At 39.9% G+C, this 23907-nt stretch overlaps 1 protein-coding gene across 23 annotated transcripts in view; it reads left to right on the top strand.

The window, feature by feature from the left end:
• Positions 1 to 23907, top strand: part of ATP13A4 (ATPase 13A4) — a 178098-nt gene that overhangs the window by 23630 nt on the left and 130561 nt on the right. For 13 of the 23 annotated variants that reach the window (XR_012518869.1, XM_074404722.1, XM_074404719.1 and 10 more), the window contains 6 exons: positions 3196 to 3294; positions 4130 to 4374; positions 5809 to 5987; positions 6299 to 9121; positions 10900 to 10990; positions 11913 to 12072. Coding sequence is in view for 22 of the 23 variants with exons in the window: in XM_074404722.1 (XP_074260823.1) it covers positions 12010 to 12072 (63 nt within the window). In the remaining variant the exon portion in view is untranslated. The remainder of the gene's footprint in view (positions 1 to 3195; positions 3295 to 4129; positions 4375 to 5808; positions 5988 to 6298; positions 9122 to 10899; positions 10991 to 11912; positions 12073 to 23907) is intronic. The other 10 variants (XM_074404723.1, XM_074404718.1, XM_074404724.1 and 7 more) reach the window with 9 other exon arrangements.

Here is a 23907-nt window from a genome sequence, read left to right as displayed (position 1 = left end):
CTCTACTAAAAATACAAAATTATCCGGGCATGGTGGCATGTGCCTGTAATCCCAATTACTCAGGAGGCTGAGGCAGGAGAATTGCTTGAACATGGGAGGCGGAGGTTGTGGTCAGCTGAGATTGTACCATTGCACTCCAGCCTGGGCAACAAGAGTGAAACTCCATCTCAAAACATAAGAAAAAACTCCACAGAAAAAGTACCCCAAAATAACAGTAACTGCTTGCCTAACAATAAATGATTACCACACATTGATTAGGTCAGATAAAGCATGGAGTATGCATTATCTCACCTAATTGACTCCAAGAAATCTATTAGAGGTTAAAGAATTTATTCTAAGGCCGGGCGCGGTGGCTCAAGCCTGTAATCCCAGCACTTTGGGAGGCCGAGGCGGGTGGATCACGAGGTCGAGAGATCGAGACCAACCTGATCAACATGGTGAAACCCCGTCTCTACTAAAAATACAAAAAATTAGCTGGGCATGGTGGCGTGTGCCTATAATCCCAGCTACTCAGGAGGCTGAGGCAGGAGAATTGCCTGAACCCAGGAGGCGGAGGTTGCGGTGAGCCGAGATCGCGCCATTGCACTCCAGCCTGTGTAACAAGAGCGAAACTCCGTCTCAAAAAAAAAAAAAAAAAAAAAAGAATTTATTCTAGATCAGCAGTCCTCAACCCTTTTGGCACAAGGAAGCAGTTTCATGGAAGACAAATTTTCCATGGACTGTGCGGGGTGGGGGCGGGGGTGGTTTCAGGTTGATTCAAGCTCGTTACATTTATTGTGCACTTTATTTCTATTATTATTACATTGTAATATATAATGAAACAATTATACAACTCAGCGTAATGTAGAATCAGTGGGGGCCCTGAGCTTGTTTACCTGCATCTAGACGGTGCCATCTGGGAGTGATAGGAGTCAGTGACAGATCATCAGGCATTAGAGTCTCAAGAAGCATGCAATCTAGATTCCTCACATGCACAGTTCACAGTAGGGTTTGCACTCCTATGAGAATCTAATGCTGCCACTGCTCTGACAGGTGGTGGAGCTCAGCGGGTAATGTGAGTGGTGGGGAGTGGCTGTAAATACAGACAAATCTTTGCTGGCTTACTTGCTGCTCACCTCTTGCAATACCTGGCCCAGGGGTTGGAGATCCCTGTTCTAGATCACACTGATAGTAAGTGTCTAAGCAATAATTAGAACCCAAAGTATCTGACATTATAGCTCATATTCTTTTCTACTTTATTGAAGTTGAAATAAAATAAACTGTACATATACAAAGTATAAAATAGGTTGTGCTGTTATCTGTGAAACTATCACGACAGTCAAGATGACCGCAGCCCTTACTCTTAACTACGAAGCAGCAGTTTCCACCCGTTAATCCTAGTTCTTAGCCTGAAATCACTGGATTAGCTTCAATCCCATCTTAGGTGATAAATAGTCAGATACTTGATGATGACCAACCTGTACTTCCTAAATCTCCTGTTCCTTGAGATAAATGCTTTCAAAAGTTTCTGCAAGTGCATTTCATAGGAATAGTTGAATTTCTCTAAACAGCTTGTTCACCCTTATTTAGGGATTTTGGTAAGATCGTGAATATTTGCATGATTTTCCAGTCTGCCAAATGCCATGCAACTTTTGCCACAAGGCATGTAGGCTGGAAGGAGGCCTGCAGGTGGCAGCCACAGTGCTTCTAGCAAGGCCCAACTAGGCAGGTAGACCAGGGTGGCAAAGTCTCTGGGTTAGACAGGCCTTCTCTGAATGCTCTTGTTTGGATAGTCTGATACTCTTCGAGAAGTCCTCCCATGAACCAGGCATGATCTTTCTTATTCTAAGAAGAAAAATTAATATAAAACTGTTTAATTGTGTTTTTCTCCATTTTATACTATTTTAGGGAAGAAAAAATTTCTCAAGTACTGTTCAACTTCTAATACTAACTTAGAAGTATTAGAAGGTAATTTTTTGGCTCTCATTTTCTCTTGTTTGAACAGTAGGGTTTGCCCCAAGTTAGACAGTGAGATTGCCAGAGGCTGCTGTAAATCTGCTTCCTTCCAGTGCTCGTTGATGCTAGCATGTCATACCTTGTTCAGATGATAAATAATTAAGAAATAAAATATTTTCCCTAACAATAAATAGTCTATAAATAATCTTAAAAAATAAGAAAACATTTTAGGCATATATTCTGTGGTTTATAAGGCAAACTTTTTTTTTTTTTTTTTGAGACTGAGTTTTGCTCTTGTTGCCCAGGCTGGAGTGCAATGGCGCAGTCTCGGCTTACTGCAGTCTCCCCCTCCTGGGTTCAAGTGATTCTCCTGCCTCAGCCTCTCGAGTAGCTGGGATTACAGGCATGTGCCACCATGCCTGGCTAATTTTGTATTTTTAGTCGAGACAAAGTTTCTCCATGTTAGTCAGGCTAGTCTGGAACCCCTGCCCTCAGGTGAGCCACCCACCTCAGCCTCCCAAAGTGCTGGGATTATAGGTATGGGCCACCGCGCTTGGCCAACAAACTTTTTTTTTTGAGACAGTATCTTACTCTATTGCCCAAGCTCGAATGCAGTGATGCAATTACACAATCACAGCTCACTGCAGCCTTGACCTTCCAAGCTCAAACAATCCTCCCAGCCCAGCCTTCTGAGTAGCCAGGATTATAGGCATGAGCCACCTGAACTGGCTAAAGTGCTTAGGAAGAAATCAATGTGTGGTGATCATTTACTGTTAGGCAAACAGTTATTGTTATTTTGGAGTACTTTGGTTTCTGTGGAGTTTTTTGTTGTTGTTTGTTTGTTTGTTTGTTTGTTTTTTGAGATAGAGTTTTGCTCCTGTTGGCCGGGCTGGAGTGCAATGGCATGATCTCAGCTTACCACACAACCTTTGCCTCTTAGGTTCAGGCAATTCTCCTGCCTCAGCCTCCCCAGTAGCTAGGATTACACGCATGTGCCACCACACCAGGCTAATTTTTTGTATTTTTAGTAGAGACTGGGTTTCTCCACATTGGTCAGGCTGGTCTGTGAACTCCTGACTTCAGGTGATCCGCCCACCTCGGCCTCCCAAAGTGCTGGAATTACAGATGCGAGCCACTGTGCCCGGTCTCTGTGTGGAGTTCTTAACATTGGAAGGAGTAGTTTAATATACAGATACTAGGCCTAGGAGGGGAGAATTGGGGCCCCGAGTTTCTGGCTCTCATTTTCTCTCATTTTGGCAGGTAGATCAAGCTACTGAGGTCTCAGAGTTAGCCAGTCCTTCTCTGAATGCTCTTGTGCTGATGGGCTGACCCTCTTCAAGCAACCCTTCAGTAAAACAGGTATAAGCTTTCCTGTTCTAAAGTAAGAAAGATTAATATAAAACTGTTCAATTGTGTTTTTTTCCATTTTCTAATTTTTTTGGAAAGAAAAAAATTCTCAAGTACTGTTTAATTTGTAAGACTAATTTTTCCCTAAAAAATCTTTCTTATAATTTGTCTAACATGAGACTGGGCATGTATACAATCTTATTTGTCCTTACAACAATACCATATAATGGAGTAATGGTATTACATCTCATTTCAAAGATGAAAATAATTGAAGCTTAGGGTAATTTAGCAACTTGCCAAATTTTTTATGGCTGTCAAATGATAGAGCCATAATATAACCAGTATGATTCCATATCTGAAATTGGTTTCACTTTGCCTAGGGCTTGGGATGTGAATGACAGAGGAGAACAGGGAACAGTGGATAAAATCCCAAGTCCATGAATTCTTTTGTTTAAATATCCACCTGTATATTACATTACACACACAGATATTTTCCATTTTCATAAAAATGCCTGATGAATGCATTTAGTAATACAATCCATTAATCATGCAATAATAGTGTTCTGTAACAACTTGTAGTTTATGTATCATGGACATCTTGCTATGACAATTGATCTACTTTATTCTTTTATTTTCCTTTTTATTTTTAAAGTAGTATAAGTACAGCATAACTGATACTCATCAAAATGTAGTTTGGTTTTTTTTGTTTTTTGGCTCCCACCCCAGGGATTCAGATTTGGTAGGTCTGGGTCGGGACCCAAGCATGTGGGTGGGGTCTAGGAGAGTTTCCAGGGTGACTGCCACACAGCACTGGTAAGGAACTGCTATTCTATGCCACATCTTCTAGGGTCGATGAGATATGAACAAACAGAGCAACCAACAAAGCATGCAGCCAGCCAGCAGCAAAGTATCCTGGTGCCAGAGAAAGGCTGGACGAAAGGAGAAGATTGGACTCCATTTCCCGTGAAGGGAGAAGTACAGTAATATTCCTGTGGTAGACACGGGTAGTCCGGTTGTGTGTTTCACAGGGGTGTGCAAAAGAGGGATGTGGAAAGACAGTGACAACCCCCAGAGACTTCCATAGGGACAGAGGTTAGATTGGAAGCTGGGGGGCTTATTTTAAAGTTACGTTTGCGTGGCAAGCACAGTTTTATTGGGATGGCTTATCTGAAGTGCTTCGGCAGGGCTGCTGGATTGCGGGAGATCTAGAAAACCTCAGAGATCCCTTTCATGCTACACTAACAGGGAGAGGGTCTGAGTACTAGGAGGTGCATTCATTCTATTTTATTACTTTCTTTTTTCCATTAGGAAATAACATTTCTCATTATTAGTTTGCTTAGGGCATGTACAACACACAAATAAGGGCTCTGAACTTCTTTTATTATTCATTTCAGTTTCACCCCCCCTCTCAGAATATCATTGATTGATCCACTTGAGAGTCTCCGCCCTTCTGTGGAGCATCTTACTTGCTGATGAAAGATGTAATCAGCATATGTAATCCTGAAGTGGACTTTTGGAAGAAAGGCAAACACAGGCCCAGGGAGCCCCAGCCTTTCCCCTTTCTTCATCCCCAGCAGGAACCTGTTCTTGATTTTCCCCAGGGGGCTCAGCCCAGTTTCTGGGTCATCCCAGGCCCATGGCAAGGGCACTGAATCCAGCCCAGCCTTGCTCTCTGCAGCTCATCACCCAGCCATACTCCTGGCCAGTCTGCCCAGAGGCAGTGCCCTGATTCTGTTAATTGGGCTCTTGCCTCGTTCCCAAGCCTAAGGTCCCCTGTGGGTACTACTGTTCCCAAGTTCCTGCCTGGCAGCCTGCCTTGAGGCCCAGATTTTTCCTAGGAGTAAAGAGGCCTTTCCCATGCCAGGCTCCCACCCGGAATTGGAACACTGCCTCAGGCCTGAGGTTTCTGATTGGAGCTTAGCCTCTAGAGGACAGACTTCATGGAGCCAGCTTCCTGTCTGGATTTCCAAGTATTACCTGCCCATCGCTGGATTCTAACTGCTTATTGGAAGCATTTCTGCTCTGACTTATGGCCTTTCTCTCCTTCCCCCTTGGCCAACTGCTCCTCTGAGCTGTAAGCAAAAATTGCTGTGAGCTGCAATTGCCTGATAGATTGAATTTTCTTTGCAAGCACCTGCAATATCGTCAGCTTTGCAAGCACCTGCAATATCGTCAAACACAGATTTTCACCCTAGTTGGTGGGCCCCATGCTATGTCCTAAGCCCTCTGGATCTTGCCTAAGTAATGGGATATGTTCTACAATTCAGTGACATGTCCATGGCTTTACACAGTTGATGGGTTTTGGAAAAGTTCTATTTAAATCAATACTTTACAAATGAGGTCCTCTTAAATATTCCGGAGAGACTGGTTTAGAGTATCCTATTCTGATCTCTTTACGCAAAGTGAGTAGCAGCCGGGCATGGTGGCTCACACCTGTAAACCAGCACTTTGGGAGGCGGATGTGGGTGGATGGCTTGTCCTCAGGGTTCAAGACCAGCCTGAGCAACATGTTTTTTGTCTTTACAGGAAACAAAACCAAAAATTAGCTGGGCACGGTGGCTCTTGCCTGTAGTACCAACTACTTGAGAGGCTGAGGTGGCAGGATCCCTTGGGCCTGTGAGGTTGAGGCTGCAGTGAGCCATGATTGCACCACTGCACTCCAGCTGCGTGACAGAGCGAGACCCTGTCTCAAAAAAAAAAAAAAAGTGAGTAGCAATATGATGTTGTGTGAAGTATATCATATGTAAGACTTGAGAGTTTTAGCTTTCACAGATTGTGATCTTGAACAAATTATTACCTGGTCATCCAGTAACATTTTTCTCACCTGAGAAAAGATGAGGGGAATTTAGTAATTCTAAGGCCCTGTCTAGTTCTAACAGTCTCTGATTGTTAATAATTGCACCCTACCTTGTATTGTTTTGTATACTCAAATTTTTAGGTTAAAAGTTCTCAAAATTAAGTACACTGGTATGAAGTTTCTGCCTGGGGACTGACTCTTTTGGCTTTTGTTTTATAGGTTGTCTTTAATGACCTGGAGTTGTTATAACAGCTGTCAACTGAGGTAAGCCTCACAGAAGGGGAGCTGCCTTACCTCCAGAGAGGAGCTTTCAGTTTCTTATTTTTGGAAATAACAGAAAGCAAAGAAGGCTCTTCTGAAAGTGAAGCAACAGGCCACCCCAAGCCACTGGGAGGAGAGCAGACCTGGTGTTGAACGGGGGTGTTTGAGAGCAAGTCCTCTGAGAAGCAGAGACAGCATCAGCCTGCTCTTTTCTTCTATAATTAAGAGGGAGGCCCTGGATATTTGTATTAGACCCTTTAATCTAAGGGTTGCTAAATGTTTTACAAACATTAATTAATTCAATTAGACTTTACACCACCACCTTGAGGCAGGTAATTCCTCTTTGGGATATCACATCTTTGCTTGCTACCACAGACTATATTTTGGGCAGATTAGGATAATTAATAATAACAGTAAAGCCTTGAGTTTAGATAAAGTTCTATAACTTAAGGTCTCAGGTACTTTACAGATACCAGATTTGTGTAATGAGGACTCAGAGAAAGCTTGAGCCAGCTTATTGGCAATGATGACAAGGCAGAAATATTGCACTTGTTTCAGGTTCTACTCCGTTCTTAAGACACATGACCTTGAACAACTCTTTGTGACCTCTTTATGACTCAGTTTCTACAGCTTTCAAACAGGGGTGATGATATTACTCACCTCCCTACTTCACAGAGAGGTTGCGAAGAATAATGTTTGTAATATGCTGTGAGTTCTCAGATGAAAGATGGAAATTAACATATAATGAAACATTATTACCATTTATCATCACACAATCTAAATGGGCCAGACAAATGAAGCATCAGCATCCCCACGATCCTGGAAGAGAAACCAGTCCTGCCATTATTTCCATTGAACATGTATTATAGACACTCACAGAGGTTGATAACTGCTCAGAGCAACAGACATGCTCCTGAAATAATCAAAAGCAAACTGAGATGCCAGATCAGCAGAGGTAGCTAAGTATTTATTTATTTTTTTTCCTGTTTTCCATTTCCATTCTTATTTGGGAGAGAGTATTTGAGAAGAAATGAGTGCAGGGAGAGAATCAGAGAATAATCGAAGGAACTTTTCCTCTTGGACATTCCTCTCAATTCTAAGGTATCAACATATGTGTATAATTTGTAGTCCCCAGAATGGGCTGTGTGCGAGCCCTCGTCCGTGCCTTTGCTCTCCGTCTCCTTTGTTAAAAGTGCTTTCCTTACACATCTGCATTTACGTAGGCCAGCATAAAAGTCCGATCTTTGTGAGAGCTTCCTGGTCTAACTCCCTACTTGAACTTCCTGTTATTCTTGTGTAATTAGCATATTATATAGGTTTTTTTTTTTTTTTTTTTTTTTTTTTGAGATGAAATCTTCTGTCGCCAGGCTAGAGTGCAATGTTGCAATCTCAGTTCACTGCAACTTCTGCCTCCTGGGTTCAAGCAATTCCCCTGCCTCAGCCTCCTGAGTAGATGGAACTACAGGCACGTGCCACCATGCATGGCTATTTTTTTTGTATTTTAGTAGAGATGTGGTTTCCCCATTTTGGCCAGGATGGTCTCAATCTCCTGACCTTGTGATCTACCCTTGTTGGCCTCCCAAAGTGCTGGGATTACAGGCATGAGCCACCACGCCTGGCTGGAATTTATATTTTGGTATTGGTTGTGTTTCTTAACAGACTTAACTTTTCTGGAGCATAATTTATTAAAGCTTTATTCTTCATCTATTACAGATCTGGGCATAGTGAAGTTAGTCAAACTTGTGTTAAATTAATGAATGAATGGAATCCTTCAGCAAAATGTCAAGATTAGAATTCAGACCACAGCAAATCCTCATCTGCCATTCTCACTGTGCCTCATTACAACATACGGTACAGAATAGAAATACCGAAGAGGCACAATTAAGGAAAGAGAGGCTGAATTAAAATCGAACAATGTTCTGAAGAGAAATAGAAGACTCAACTTAGAAGGTTCAAGAAAACTGTCTACATAAATACAGTATTGCCTGGGAAGGACCGAGTTGCTTTAGCACTTGATTTCCATAATATGAGAGCACAGGCTGGTCAGGAGCAACAGGCATATTTATGGAGTTCAGTTTGCCTTCCATATTATTGTCACTCTTTGCATTAAGCTCAGAGCTAGCATTCGAGGCCTCCATGCATGGTGTTTGTCTATATTTTCTTGCCACACATCACTCCCTTCTTTTTCCTTTACACATCACATACTGCAGTGGGGCTGATGGACTTGCTGTGAACATGGCCATGTGTTTCTCCCTCTGATGACCCCCTTGCTTCAAATGCTCTTTCCTGTGGGCTGACTCCTGTTCGAGCCTCAGCATCTCCACCTGTTGTAGTCTTTTTTGTCTCTTTTCAAGCAGTGCCTGTCTCAAAAGGCTTCCTTCACAAAGAGGCTTTTCTGGTCATGTAAATGCAGAACTCCTTGCAGAGCACTTTGGATGTGCCAAATAAATGTGTAGAAGTGGTATTAGCCTAGTAGCTAGGATCACGGATTGGGAGAGCTGCTTTGCTTAGGTTCAAAAACTCATTCTGTCACTCACTAATGGTTTGGTGTAGGCAAATTATTTAATATCTGCACCTGTGTTTTCTTGTCTGTCAAATAAGAATGGCCAGAATAGTATCAACCACTGAGGCGTTTTTCAGGATTGTGTGCAAAAGAGAGTGTACACTGTTTAGAATAGTGCCTCATAGCTGGAAGTGTTCAGTAAATGTTCTCTTTGCTTTCCCAATCTAGCCCTGTTTCCGGATATGCTTATCTTTGTAGACCAAAAGCACTAAATGAGGGTGAGTACTGCCCATACGTAGTGTTGCCGTAGATAAAATCTAGATGTTTTACCAATAGAACTCCCAAGGAACTTGAAGAAACTCTCTCAGTATTGCAGTCCTCAGTTCTACTGAACCATGTTTTGGAAAATAATTTTCCACAGACACTTGATTTTTATAAATGCTTTTAATGTTCTTAGGGACTTACATATTTGCCTGTTCAAGTTTGGCTTAGATATTGTCACAGCATGATCTGATTTATTTGAGTGTGGTAAGTTTGTATACAGTTTCTCCTCTAGTTCTTAATCAGTTACACACTCATCTCAATCCCACAATGGTGCATGAGTTGCCAAGTATATTCAGGAACCCAGCCAAAAGGAAACAGTGCAAATATTGCCGGCGATAAACAGGAGAATGAATTGCTTCTCTTTCACCTGCCCAATAGCACTGTTAGAGTTTTGCCATGTTGCATACAAATACTCCTCAACCTCTATCAGTTGAGATGAAATTTGGAATATTCTTGTTTTATATTTTTTTCCTGTACTAAATATATAATTACTGCATAGTAAAGCTGATAAATGTTTAGTTAGTTTTCTTGAGATTTATTTTTTTATTGAAGTATGCTTTTAAAATTTATTACATCTTTTTATTGAGATATAATTCACATTTTATAAAATTCACCCTATAATACAGTTCAGTGATGTTTAGTATATTTACAAATTTGTGAAGTCATCAGTAACTCTGGAACATTTTTTACCCTCCCCCCACCAAGAAACCCTGCATCCTTATAATTTGACCCTGTGATAAAATGTTAATTTTATTTTCATTTATTTGATTAAATTGTGTTAGCAATTTTTTGAAACCAGGAGAACTACATAAGTATTTTGTAATTAATATTATAATGAATTTACTTAGCTTAGTTTTTATGTTTGTATTTTACTATTTTCTCAAGGTTTTACACATCCAACACATACACACACACGCACACACACGCACACACACAGAGAGAGAGAGAGAGAGAGAGAGAGAGAGAGAGAGAGAGAGAGACATTGATCTTAGTCACATTAGGGTTATTTGGGTCAGGTTGGAGATACCATTGCCAGTGTAGCTTGAGCAAGGGACAGTGGACATGGTGAAGGTAGAAATAACTATCTTTTATTGAACACCTATTATTTCCCAGGCACGATTTCTTAAAAAACGATTTTAGGACATAGGTTCTATTATCATCGTCTTTATGTTACATGTGAGCAAGTAGAGGCTAATGGAATTTATATAACTTGTTACATCCCAAGGTAGCATAACCACCACGTAGTAAAGTCCAAATTTGAACTCAGGCCTTCCAAATTTAGTGCATATGCCCTTAACCCCTATGTCCTAACACCTACTATTCAATTGCGCATTTAGTTGAATAATCCTAACAGCACTTGATCAGTGCTGTAAAATGTACTTTATTTATTTATTTATTTATTTATTTAGAGACAGAGTTTCACTCTTGTTACCCAGGCTGGAGTGCAATGGCGCAATCTCTGCTCACTGCAACCTCCACCTCCTGGGTTCAGGCAATTCTCCTGCCTCAGCCTCCTGAGTAGCTGGGATTACGGGCACACACCACCATGCCCAGCTAATTTTTTGTATTTTTAGTAGAGATGGGGTTTCACCATGTTGACCAGGATGGTCTTGATCTCTTGACCTCGTGATCCACCCACCTCGGCCCCACAAAGTGCTGGGATTACAGGTGTGAGCCACTGCACCCAGCCAAAATGTACTTTTACAATGATCTCATTCCATCCTTTCAACAGTCCTGTCGGCTGGTACCAGATGAGAAGAGCCAGTTCCTATGGTTAAATGATCACACAGCAAGGCCAGTGCAGAAAAGCAGCTGGAATACAGGTATTTTGCTAGAGCTAGGGTACGGGTGTGTTTCTCTACACCACACTGGGACTTCTATCACTTATCTTAGCATTCTGTTCCAGCTCTTATAATAATAACCCACTTCCCGTCATATTTGTTTGGGTGTTTGAATCCCTACATCAACAGGAGAGTGGCAAATATGACTTACTTTTTTATGTAGTCCCTGTGCTCAAGCAATGTTTATTGAATAAATGTGTAAATAAATTTAAAAAGAGTCTTGCCATATAGTCACTTCAATATTTTATTTCTAGACTTCCTTAAGTGTTGAACCATCAATATTTTATGTAAAGAGTGACACAGACTAGTTTGATTATAGCTTTGTTCTTTTTCTACATGTGTTTCAAAAAAGTAAACTTAATTTCACGTATACAGCAAACAGAATGTTTTTTGCATATACAAGGAAATGTGATTACAGATTAGTGATAATTTGCATCTTTTGTAAGCAAAATGAATGAGAATAGTATTGAAAAACCTATGGATCGAAGCTTTCATTAATCGAAGAAGATCCAAGACTCTGTGTACTTCCACTCACTCCAATTCCTTAGGCCATCTGAATAAAGCAGTGACCTGGGAGTTCTTGCACCCGCTCCTCACTCCTGAGAAGGGTCCTGCCAACTCTGTATTGTCCTGTTGGATTTGCAGTCAGAGGTCTGATGCTGGCAGGCAGTGGGCAGGCAATGAGTTCTTTCCCTGTAAGTTGGGCACAAAAAGATCGGCATGGGAGCAGCCTCCTTTGAGACAGCTGCTCTGAGAGAATGCAATAAACAGAGAGCAGCCAGAAATTCCTCCTAGCAGAGGGCGACTTGTGGGAGGAGTTCAGTGTGCCAAGTATTGTCATTTGTTGAGGGAAGGTGTGTGCCCAAGGAGGAGTTTTAACCTGGAGGATCATTAACTCTTTTAGTCAGCTGAGGAGCTGCGGTGGCTTGGCGGCGAGTTGGAGTTCGTCCTGGAAGCATTTGCCTGGCAAAGTCAGGGAGGAAGTGTGGAATAACTTTTTCATGGGGGACCAGTTTGAGAAGGGCCAGCACGCTTTGCTCAATGAAGGAGAAGAAAATGAGATGGTAAGATTCTAGCCACATTCCCTTCTTCCCATTCCCACTCCTCAGCCTCCAAGACACACACACACACACACACACACACACACACACACACACACACACACACAGACTTCTCTGCAATTTCACTCTGGTATTTCACAAGAAAAGGTCGTGTTTGAGAAATCTCTCTATCCTGTAAAGGTAACCTCTGACAGCAGAAGTTTGCTAGAATGAAAATACTGTATTCATCTTATCAAGAATGTTTTCTTTTTAAATAAAGCGGATACGGAGAGAAGCACCATGCCACTTTATGATTCGGGTTTGAGCCTCATCCGTATAGCAAGTTCTGTTCGAAACACCTAACAATTTTAGGAAATCCCTAATGTGAGGAGTGGTGTATTCCCTGGTAGCTAGAAGCAGAAGTTCAGCAGTGAAGCAGGAGTGCAGCCGGGTCTTTGACCTTCTTTTCTTCTCACATATCTTGTTTACCAAGTCTGTTGGACAGGGAAGACATACAAAATTAACAATTATCAACTTACACACATTTCTGTTTCCTTCTAGAATTTTACTTTTGTGGCTTCCTCATTATAGAGATTAGTTACAGAAAACTTTCAGTAGTTCATTTTCTCCTTTATTTTAGATGTGTTTCTATCTTGAGATCTGTAGGAAAATCAGAGAACTGTAGGAAAATCAAAGATTACATTCATGCTCATGATGAATTTAAAACTGTATTTCTCAGTTACAATGTAATCGAGAGAGAGTTAGAAATGTGTACTTCTGTTTAATAAGGTCTTTCTGCTAATTGTGTAAGCACAGTCTTTTATGCCAGTAATGATGTAATTAAAATGTTAAAATGTGATGCTCTCATTCAATAATAGCATTTTGTCTTCCTGAAATGAATATGTAAATAACAAACCTGAAAGATACTTACTTAAATGTTTTCTCGGTTAATTACTTAGCCCTGACTATTAAATTCTTTGTTCCTAAACTGGTCTTTCAAGTCTAATCTGCTTACCTGTTCCTATAGCAACAACATTTTTTGGGCTTTCAAGAGTAGATCCCTTCTGCTATCAAAGCTGAAAAAATTATAAAGAAGTAAAAGGCACATTAATTCAGGTGGCTTTCTTAACCATATCCTTTACTTCATTCAGATTTGACTGCCAAATGAATTGCCTTCAGCTCCGCCACAAATGTCACCAGAAATGACTTGCTACCTCACTTTGGATATCATCCTTGTTTCTTTCAAGAGTTTTCTTTAGGAAGTGAATGTTTCATTACTCACGATATTAAGTTGAAAAGTTTATCTTCACCTTGAATACTTTCCACCAGAATGCAGGGGCTCCTTCCTCTGAAAGTTTTTTTTGTTTTTGTTTTCTCTCTGTCTCTCTCTCTCTTTCTCTTTCTCTCTCTTACTCTTTCATTTAGAAATACACTTACTCTTTTCCAGTACACCTTTTTCTGCTCTTGGACAATTTATATTTCAAATGTCAATAAGAATCATTTATTTTCCAGAAGACATTCATGGTTCTAGGGAAACTGTTACCTCTTCCCTAGCATACATATGCCACCAAAGCAATTTAGTTAACAGTTCATCTTCATAACAGCACCATCAGATGCATCAGAATGTCCACCTAATTTTGTATGCAGCTGAAAGCCCAGTTAGGAGAGGGCCTTTGATATGGAAAGGGACACTGTGTTTTCTGCTGGGCAGTCATTTGGCCAGTAGTCTCAGCAGAGGTGCAGCAATTAGTATGCACTCCTGAGCTCTCCATCCTCTTCTGCCTAGAGAAACCTGGCCACCTGCCTGTTGCTGTTCCTGACACTCTGTTCCTTTTTAAGTCACTCCTGCATCCCTCAACCAGAGCAGTAAACTATAATTATCTCTATCTATCTATTCTACATATTTTATAGTGATTTTTAGTATACAGAGCATTTTCTTGGCCACTAGCTAATTTCGTTGTCATCACAACCCCATAAGGTAGATGCTGTGATTCTTACTTTAAAGATGAGGAAATTGTTGCATAGATAATTTCCCTAAGTTTGCATCAACTAGTAAGTCTAGGAGCTGAGGCACCACACAGGTTAGTTTAAGTTGATAGCTCTTTTGTCTCTGGACCTGAATATAGCCCACTGATACCTTCTTCAGTTCTTCTGGAGAACATTGCACTCTTAACAGAAAACGTTCCCTTTCTTCATAAAACAAAGCTAAGAAGAACATCAACATCCAATCTTCGATTCCCCAGGATCTATTCTATTATAGATACTTTGAGTTTCTTTTTTCTTCTAGATAATTCCCAAGTATCTGAAATAAGTCCATCTCCTCTGACTTCCATGTCTAGAAATGTGTCACACCAAAGTGTTTATAGTTAAGTGCTTTATAATATACTTTGCTTGAATCTTTGCAAAAGTAATTTCTCTGGTGGTAGAAATTACTTCAAGTTTCAAGAGGAAACATTATAGGGTTTAGACCTCCTGTCAAATAAAGAAGAATATTCGGGTGCCTAAAGATGCCTGAGATTATCTTCCATTTTAGAGTAAAAACAAAAAACAACAAAAAAAAAAACCTGGCCATGCACGGTGGCTCACGCCTGTAATCCTAGCACGTTGGGAGGCCAAGGTGGGTGGATCAAGAGGTCAGGAGATCGAGATCATGTGGCCAACTTGGTGAAACCCCATCTCTACTAAAAATACAAGAATTAGTTGGACGTGGTGGTGGGTGCCTGTAGTCCCAACTACTTGGGAGGCTGAAGCAGGAGAATTGCTTGAACCCAGGAGGTGGAGGTTGCAGTGAGCTCAGATTACACCACTGTACTCTAGCCAGGGAGACAAAGTGAGACTCTGTCTCAAGAAAACAAACAAACAGAGAAACAAACACCCAAAACAAACAGGAACTAAATAGCAACCTAGGTGACCTGAAAGTAAGATCCTGAAGTGCAAAATGAGACAGGAGCCAAAGGAAGGGAAGTTTTAGGAGGGAGAAAGAAGGAAAAGTGAGAAAGTGAGACAATGACCTTCGAGGAAGGTTCACCTAAATGACTGCCTCGGAAAGGCTTCCAGAAGGAAACTCCCAGAGAGCACTGGGCCTGGAGCAGAGGCCTGGCCCTCAGTAGCCTTGGGCTAGCCTGCTCTAGACTCGGTTTGTATACCTGCAAAATAGGCCTGGTCCCTCTTACCCTACCCGACTCACAGAGCTCTTATGAAGATCAGTGGAGATAATCCAAGTGAACATGTTTTGTTAAGTATACAGTTCTGGCAAAGTGTGAACTGCTATTATCTAAATAAAGGTAGAAGGAGCCAGGGCCTTAGCAATTAACCAATTGAATAAATACTACCCCACAAAAATGAGGTCATCTCTTGTCATTTAGCTATTCCAAAAGGAATGTGTACTTTTATTCATAAGCCATAGGGACCACTTATAAATGGAGAGGAGCTGGGTTACCTTCTACTTGCCTTGTGCATACTTTGGGAAAACACCTACCTTTCTTTTCCTTCCTTCCTTCCTTCCTTCCTTCCTTCCTTCCTTCCAATTTATTGACATTTATATCATTTATATGTTTTCAACTAGATTCTATTGATTTTATAACTGATATTATACCAACCAGTTGTGGGTAGCTAAAAACTAGTAAGTGAAAAAGCACGATAAACTCTTTTTGGGCTTTCATGCCATTTCTGAGAACCTAGCAATGGGCACGTAATGTGGCAACATGGTTGCTGTGTGGTCGTTGCCACATTGGAAGTCCTGTCATGCCTTTAGCGGGAGCTAGGAACGTTTTTCTTCACCAATTATTTGGCTCACTTTGATAGCTGATGTTCCTCTTTTCTTCTCTAACACCCCGGAGCAAAAGCACCTCCCCCACCTCAATAGCCACTTGTTTATTATGCTCCATGAGCACCTCTGAGTCGGTTGCCAGTGTTAACTAGTGAACCCACAGATCTCATAGTGGGGGAATTGTGTTCAAGGCTGAGACATTTTGTCATTTGAAATGTTCAGGAAGCTGGGCCACTGGCCAAGTCCAATGTCTTTATTCTCCATTCATTGCTGCAGCACTCCCATGAAGTCAACTCATCTTAATATAAATTTTAGAGGAGTGAGATTTAATTGCGTCTTGAAGACAGGGATCCTGCTTGATTCACATTTTCTCAGCTTCTCCCTTTCCCTTCCCAATACACCCAGAATTTAACACAGTGCCTGGCACAAAAACTCAGGAGATGATAGCATTATTGCAAGCTCTATTAACCACAATTTTGCATTCTGAGAATGGGGAGACAGCAGGACTCAAAAGTAGGAGTAGTTTGGGTAATTTAAAAAGAAACCTAGAAAATGTTATGTTACTTATTTGGAATGGTCAGTAGTCTCAAGATTTTATCAATTAGTTCCCCTCTCCCCCAAGAATAACAAAAGCTTATTCTTCTGAGTTAATTAGCCATACAGTACTATTTTTCTATGAGATACTTTATCTTTTCATCTGTTCATATATAAACTCAACAAATATTTAAGAAACCTCTACTTTTTTCCAGGAGTCCTCTGTGTTAACCAAGGAGGAATTTCAAAGAATAGCAAATAGCTTCTGTTTTCAAGGAGCTCACAATCTAGTGGCAGAGCTGAGTACATAATTTGAGGGGCCCAGTGTGAAGTGCAAATGAGGTGTACCTTGTTCAACAATTATTAAGAATTTTAGGATATTGATAGCAGACTATTGAGCCAAGTGTAGGGTCCTTCTGAGTGTAGGACTCTTCCTGAGTGTAGGACCCTGTGTGACTGCACAGGTTGTTGGCGCATGGAGCTGTCCCTGCCAGTTGGGGTACAAGTATAATGAAAGTGTGATATAATAGGTATTTTGAGAGTTATGCATACAGAGCTGTGGGAACACAGAAGAAGGAACAATTCAGTCAAAGAAAACTTCAAGGGGAAAGATGACATTTAATTTTCCTGGAATGGTGGGTGATTTTGAAGAACTTTATGAGCCATTCTAATGAGTATCTTTTCCAATGATTCTCAAATATTCACCTGTAGAATCAGGTGGGGGAATACACACAAAATAGATTCCTAGGCCCCATTCTAGACCTACTTGATTAGAATCTTTGTTGGTGGAGCTGGATGTGGTCAGAATGATTGTGATGCCAGCCTGGCTGATACAATGCGGAAGCCACTGGAAGTCTTGAAGCAGGGAGTACTATGGTAGGGCTCCTTAAAGGATGTTATATCGCGGCATGAGCAAGGTTGGTTGGAAGAACAGAGACCAGTGAGGAGGCATTTGCAATAGCCCAGGTGAGAGTAATAGGACTAAACGATAGCCTTTTCAGAGGGGATACTGAGTAAAGAATGGATTTAGTAGAAATTTAGATGACAGAATTGAAAAGATTTCATAATCTAGACTGGGAGGCAAGAAAGAAAAGGTAACAGGATGAGTAGTTATGAAGGATGTCTCTAAGGTTCTTAGCTTGTCCAGTAGGGAAAGATCATGATGTCATTTAATTCTAAAAGTGAAAGTAGGAACAAGTTGAGAGAAGGGATGGCAATAGAAAAGCAAATACTTAGATGGTGATTGATCTGAGCCAAGTTCTGAACTAAGAACTTCACACATGGTAATTTATTTAATCCTCTCAGCAACCCAGTAAGGAATTATCATCTCTGTTTTATGAATAAGAAAATTTAGGCATAGGGAGGTTAAGTGATATTACCAGGTTCATTTGGCAAAGTAAATTGCAGGCTGTGGCTTCAGGCCTTGCCTTAAATGGGAATTTGCTGCCTCCCGTTTTTGTTAAATTTTGGATGTACTACTTCAGTCATTGATGGTAGAAAAAGCACCAGGGTGTAATTGAAAGAAACACATTAGGAGGCCAGAGACCAGCATTGTTGTGTTGGGTCTAATATTATTTATTCGTACAACCGTAGAGCACTTCCCCTCTCTTGAACATTGCCCTACTTACAAGGTGAAGGTAATGTTACCGAAACACCGGGGTTCCAGTCTACGTTCTGCTGCTGGCTGCATAGAAATCCAATCACTGCTGCTGGCTGTCATAGGAAGACAACAAGTATTTCCAGGAAAGATGGCTTTTATTTGGGTGCTGCAGCTGAGGAAATGGGAGAGCAATCTCAAATCCATCTCCTGACTGACTATAATTGAGGTTCATATAGCAGGAAAGGAATGTAACTACATTGAGTAAACAGGAATTAAGGAGGGGGTAAGGAAATCATGAGGGATGAGGGGCCTGGTTTCTCACTGTTTGAATGTGATGATCTGGTGAGTTTCAGTTCCTTGATACTATCCAGGAGTCCTGAGGGAGGAACTCAGATAAGACAAATGTAAGTTTCAATCTTCCAGACCTGGAGGGTCAATTTTAATATTTTTATTTTAAAAGACTGTAAACATCATTTCTATGGGACAATTGGGCCAGTTTCAATAATAATACCTTACTGAGTTGAACCAGGGCTCAATGCAGATGATTTCTTTCCAACACACACACACACACACACACACACACACACACACAATTTAAACATTTTTAAACACAGATAAAACTGCTGTGAAACATCTTAATAAATTTAAGTAATACTCGATTTTGTTTCAAAGTGCTGTGAGCTTTTTGGTCAAGGTATGAAAACACGTATCAGGAAACATTGTATCAAGTGGGAACTGGAAATTTCTGGCAGTTGTGTTAATTACTCATAAATAAATAAATAAAAGAGTACATCCATTGGCCAATACTTACCCAATGCTGAACCTTATAGGGTCCTCAGGCCCATGAAGAGCATAGGAACTTGAGCTGGCACTTTGGTGAGGGAGTTGGTCATTTGCTAATGCATCCAGAAGAGATTCATTTTGGGTGCCCGTTTCAAGGCTTTGTAAAGACCAAACAGAGTAGGCTGACTCGCCTAAATGGCCCATAGCTATTTCTGAGTGCCCTTCATATAAACCTTGGTAAGCTGCCTGAAACCACAGGCTGGGTAGAGTTGAAAGGCAGCTCAGAACACTGTCAACTTTTCCCTCAGCCTAAGGCTACTCTTGACAATGAGCACAGCTGTACCTGAAATGCCCCCTCAGAGAAAGAACAAGAGAGGAGGCCCAAATGTCCCAAATGCTTTCCAGAGAAACATAATGTCCCCAGGCCAGGACACTCTGATTTAAGTGAGTACACACACAGGGCCTTGGATGAAACTGTAATCACTTCAGCATTTTCAGAATCTGTTGGCTTCTTGGGGAAACTATGGCTGAAGGATTTTGAAACTCTGGTACTTGAGTTTCAAAATCAGTACTTAGAAGATAAAATTGTGAAAAATGATTACTGTTTTGAGGCGAGTTCTGAAACAAAACTATTCAAGAATTAAGTGTGGGTAGATGGAGAGATCTGAGACTGTATCTTATTTCATGTTTATATTTAACATGTCACATTGAATTTAATTTGATACATTTCTGATGAGGCGAATTGAAAAATATGCACATATATTACAAGAGTTTCTCTCTTCTCTGCTGACTGAAGTGGGTTGTTAACCTCAATCTTACAAAAGGAGGTATTGAGAAACTATATAATTTACCCAAATCTGGCATCTAAGAAGCAGCAAAAACAACTTAAGCATAGGCAGATCGACTTCAAACCTTCTGCTCTTCACTCAGTGTACTTTATGCTTTTGATGTAGCCTGTTATTACTAGTACCAGTACTAGCACTGCTACATAAGCCCCACACAGTACTTGTTAGTTTAGCAGTTATCTTATACTTTGGGCTTATTTTGAACTTGTGAGAAACAAAACCTCCAGGTCTGTTTTTATACATGTCTTAAATCTCTGATCTTCTGGGCATAGAAGTAATTAGGAGCACAGGTGTTGAAGTCAGATCACCTGGTTATTCCTTCAGTTTTTAGCCATCTGTACATGCCTGGATTGTAGAAGTGGTCTCTCTGTGCTTCTGTTCCTCTCCTAGTGGTATCCACCTGGGCTAATGACTCAGTGTTAGGCTTGTAGTAGAGATAGACAGGGTTATCTGTTGCACATGTCCAGACTCAGTCTTAGGCAGTCCCTTTGTTATCTTAGCTTCAGGGAGTAGTGCTTTGTTAATATTCGTATTCATATAAGCCAAATCTGTCTTCTACTTGTAGTTGGTCTTGGGTGGGAGTTTCTTGCTCCTCCATCAGCTATTAATTGCATTTGATTTTAATGCAGAATCCTGGTTTCAGCATAGTCAATGGTAAAATTTTTGCCTTTATCCTTCCTCCAGGCTCATTGGGAAATACGGCCCGCTGACTGCTTTTGTGAATTTTTGTTGAAAAATAGCCACCTACATTTGTTTACATATTGTTTCTTCCTGCTTTTGCAACAGATCTGAGTAGTTGTGAGAGACAATATGGCCCACAAAGCTTAAAATATTTTCTGTTTGGCACATTACAGAAAATGTTTCTTAATTCCTGCTCATTTCCTTTTTGGTCTTATATTATTAATAATGTTATTATTATTATTATTATTATTATTATTGACCTTTCCTTTACTGCCCCTAGTAAAATGTTACTTATTAGAGTTGTCCAAGTGCTTTCATCCACAAGTGCTGAAATGGCCTGGGCTGAGTGGCATTTAAGGATTTGCACAGGTAGTAAGTGAAGTCATTAGATACTTACAAACTGCTATGACCCTGTTTAAAGCCTGTTTTTGTTTTGTTGTTGTTGTTTTTAATGTGGATTCATCCATTAACAATTAATTTTGTGTGAGGAGCTTTCCCTTGCCTGCCCTCTGTTTTTTTCCATCTCTAAATAGCTGTGGATCCGTAGGATCTGTCTTATTTGGTTACTCACCTGTCTTCATTTTAAGGTTACTTGGACCCTTACGTAACCAACATAAACATTTTTGTCCAGACCTGTAAGAAACTTCACCTGCTGGAAATAGTGCAGCCCCATTTGTAACCAAGAGCCAATGGATACTTAGACTCTCTAAAGTGGTGAATTTCAGATATAAAAGTAACTTGGGGCTGGGCACGGTGGCTCACCCCTGTAATCCCAGCACTTTGGGAGTCTAAGGTGGGCGGATCACAAGGTCAAGAGATCGAGACCATCCTGGCCAACATGGTGAAATTCCATCTCTACTAAAAATACAAAAATTAGCTGGGCATGATGGTACATGCCTGTATTCCCAGCTACTCGGGAGGCTGAGGCAGGAGAATCACTTGAACCTGGGAGGTGGAGGTTGCAGTGAGCCGAGATTGTGCCACTGTGCTCCAGCCTAGGTAACTAAGTGAGACTCTGCCTCAGGAAAAAAAAAATAAAGAAACTACTTGGGGATACCTACTCCAGCTCATTTATTTCTTAAAAAATATATTTGGAGATTCACATGCAGTTGTAAGAAATAATAGAAGGAGATTCTGCGTACCCTTTACCCAGTTTCCCTCATTGGCAATGTCTTGCAAAACTATAGTACAAAATCACAATCAGGATAGTGACATTGATACAGTCAAGACACAGAAAGTTTCCGTCACCATGAGAAAACTTCATTTTATTTTTTTATTGCTACATCTATTTCCTTCCCACATCTATCTTCTCCTTAAGCCCCAATAACCACCAATCTACTCTCTATTTCCATAATTTTGTTGTTTCAAGAATGTTGCATAAATGTAATTATACAGTAGGTAACCTCGATACTGGCTTTTTTTTTTTTTTTTTTCTCAGAATAATTCTTTGGAAAGTGATCCAGGTTGTTTTGTGCCTCAGCCATTTGTTCCCTTTTATTCCTGAGTAGTATTCCATGGTGATGTGGTTTATTTAACCACTCACTCATTGCAGGACATCTTCTCACTTGTTTCCGGGTATGGTTCACAGGTGTTTTCTCTCAGTGAGTAGTTTTTCTTTTCCTCTTCTCGATAGGCTCTTTCACAAAAAAAAGGTTTTAATTTTGACAAAGTCCAATTTATCAATTTTCCCTTTTATGGATAACACTTTACATGTCTTTTGTGACTAAGATGTTTTCAAGTCTGGGAACTCTTTGCCTAGCCATGTGTTCTGAGATTTTTGCCAACTTTTTTTCTTAAAGTTTTATGTTTTATATTTAAATATGTGATCCATTATGAGTTAATTTTTGTGTAAGATATAAGACTTAGGTTGAGGTTTCTTCTTTGCTTGCTTGCTTTCTTTTTTTTTTTTTTTTTGCCTATGGATGTCCAATTGGTTGATCACCATTTGTTGAAAAGTCCATTTTTTTTCCTGCTTTTGCATATGTGTCAAAAATCAGTTGGGTATGTCTGTGTATGTCTGTTTCTCAGTTTTCTCTTCTATTCCGTTAGTCTTTATGCCAATGCCATACAGTCTTGATTATGGTATAATTATATGATAAGTGTTGAAATCAGGTGGACTGACCATTTTCCCTTCACTATTTTTCAAAATTGTCTTAGCTATTGTAGTTTATTGACTTTTTAATATACATTTCAGTATTAGCTTGCTTATATATGGAAAAATCTTACTGGGATTTTGATAGATATATTGCATTGAATCTAGATATCAATTTGACAAAAATTAAAATTTTTACTATGTTGAGCCTCCCAAACCATGAACATGGTATCTCTCTCTTTTTGTTTAGATCTTCCTTCATTTTTTCATAAGCTTTTTGTAGTTTTTGGCATATAAGTTCTGTAGGTATTTTGTTAAATTTACATGTATTTCATTTCTTTTGAGTCATTGTAGTCATATTTTTAATTTTAGTACCCATATGTTTACTACTAGGATATAGAAATAAAATTAATATTTGTATGTCTGTGTCATATCCTGTGACTGCCAAAATCACTCAATTCTAGGAGGTTTTTTTTGGTGGGGGGTAGATTTTTGGGTGTTTGCTACAGAAAAATCGTATTATATGTAAACAGAGTACGTTTTACTTCTGTATGCCTTTTATTTCCTTTTCCCTTGTCTAGCTACAAATTCTCAAACAATGTTGAGTAAGAGTGGTGAGAGTGGACATTCTTGTCTTGTTCCTGATATTATGGGGAAAACGTTCAGTTTTGTTGCCATTAAATATGTTACTGTAAGTTTAAAAATATATATTCCTTATGAAGTTGAAAAATTCTTTTATTTCTATGTTTTTGAGAGTTTAAAAATCATGAATAGGTATGAATTTTTGTCAAATGTTTTTCTACTTTGGTGTGATCATGTGATTTTTCTTCTTTAGTCTGTTAACATGGTGGTCTGCTAAATCAACAATGATTGATTTTTTTTTTTTTTTTGAGGTTGAAGCAGTCTTGCATTCCTGAATTAAACTATTACTAGGTAAAGTGTTTTAACATATTGCTGAATTATATTTGCTAAATATTTTGTTAAGAAAATTTGCTTCTATATTCCTGAGGGATGTTGGTCTATACTTTTTTGTTTTTTCTACTGTCTTTGTCTTACTTTGTTATCAGGGTAATGCTAGCTTCATAAATTCAATTGGAAAAGAGTTCATCCTCTTCTACTTTCTGGAATAGATTTCATTGTAATAATATCATTTTTTTTTCAATGTTTGGTAGACTTTTTTTTCAGTGAAACTATCTAGGCCCAGAGATTTCTTCTTGGAAAAGAATATGTGTGTGTGTATGTGTGTGTGTGTGCGTGCGTGTACCAAAAACTGCTAGAACTGGAAAGAGAAGTGGGAAAATCCATAATGAAAGCCAAAACCTTCCTTCCTTCCTTCCTTCCTTTCTTTTTTTCTCTTTCTTTCCTTCCTTCCTTCCTTCCTTCATTCCTTCCTTCCTTCCTTCCTTCTTTCTTTCTTTCTTTCTTTCTTTCTTTCTTTCTTTCTTTCTTTCTTTCTTTCTCTTGCTTGCTTGCTTGCTTGCTTGCTTGCTTTTCTTTCTTTCTTTCTTGACAGAGTCTCGTTCTGTTGCCCAGGCTGGAGCGAAGTGGCATGATC

This window comes from Saimiri boliviensis, chromosome 8 (assembly GCF_048565385.1).
Source record: "Saimiri boliviensis isolate mSaiBol1 chromosome 8, mSaiBol1.pri, whole genome shotgun sequence".
Taxonomy (NCBI): domain Eukaryota; kingdom Metazoa; phylum Chordata; class Mammalia; order Primates; family Cebidae; genus Saimiri; species Saimiri boliviensis.
The sequence above is the reverse complement of the archived record's forward strand: the minus strand, read 5'-3'. Positions and strand labels throughout refer to the sequence as shown.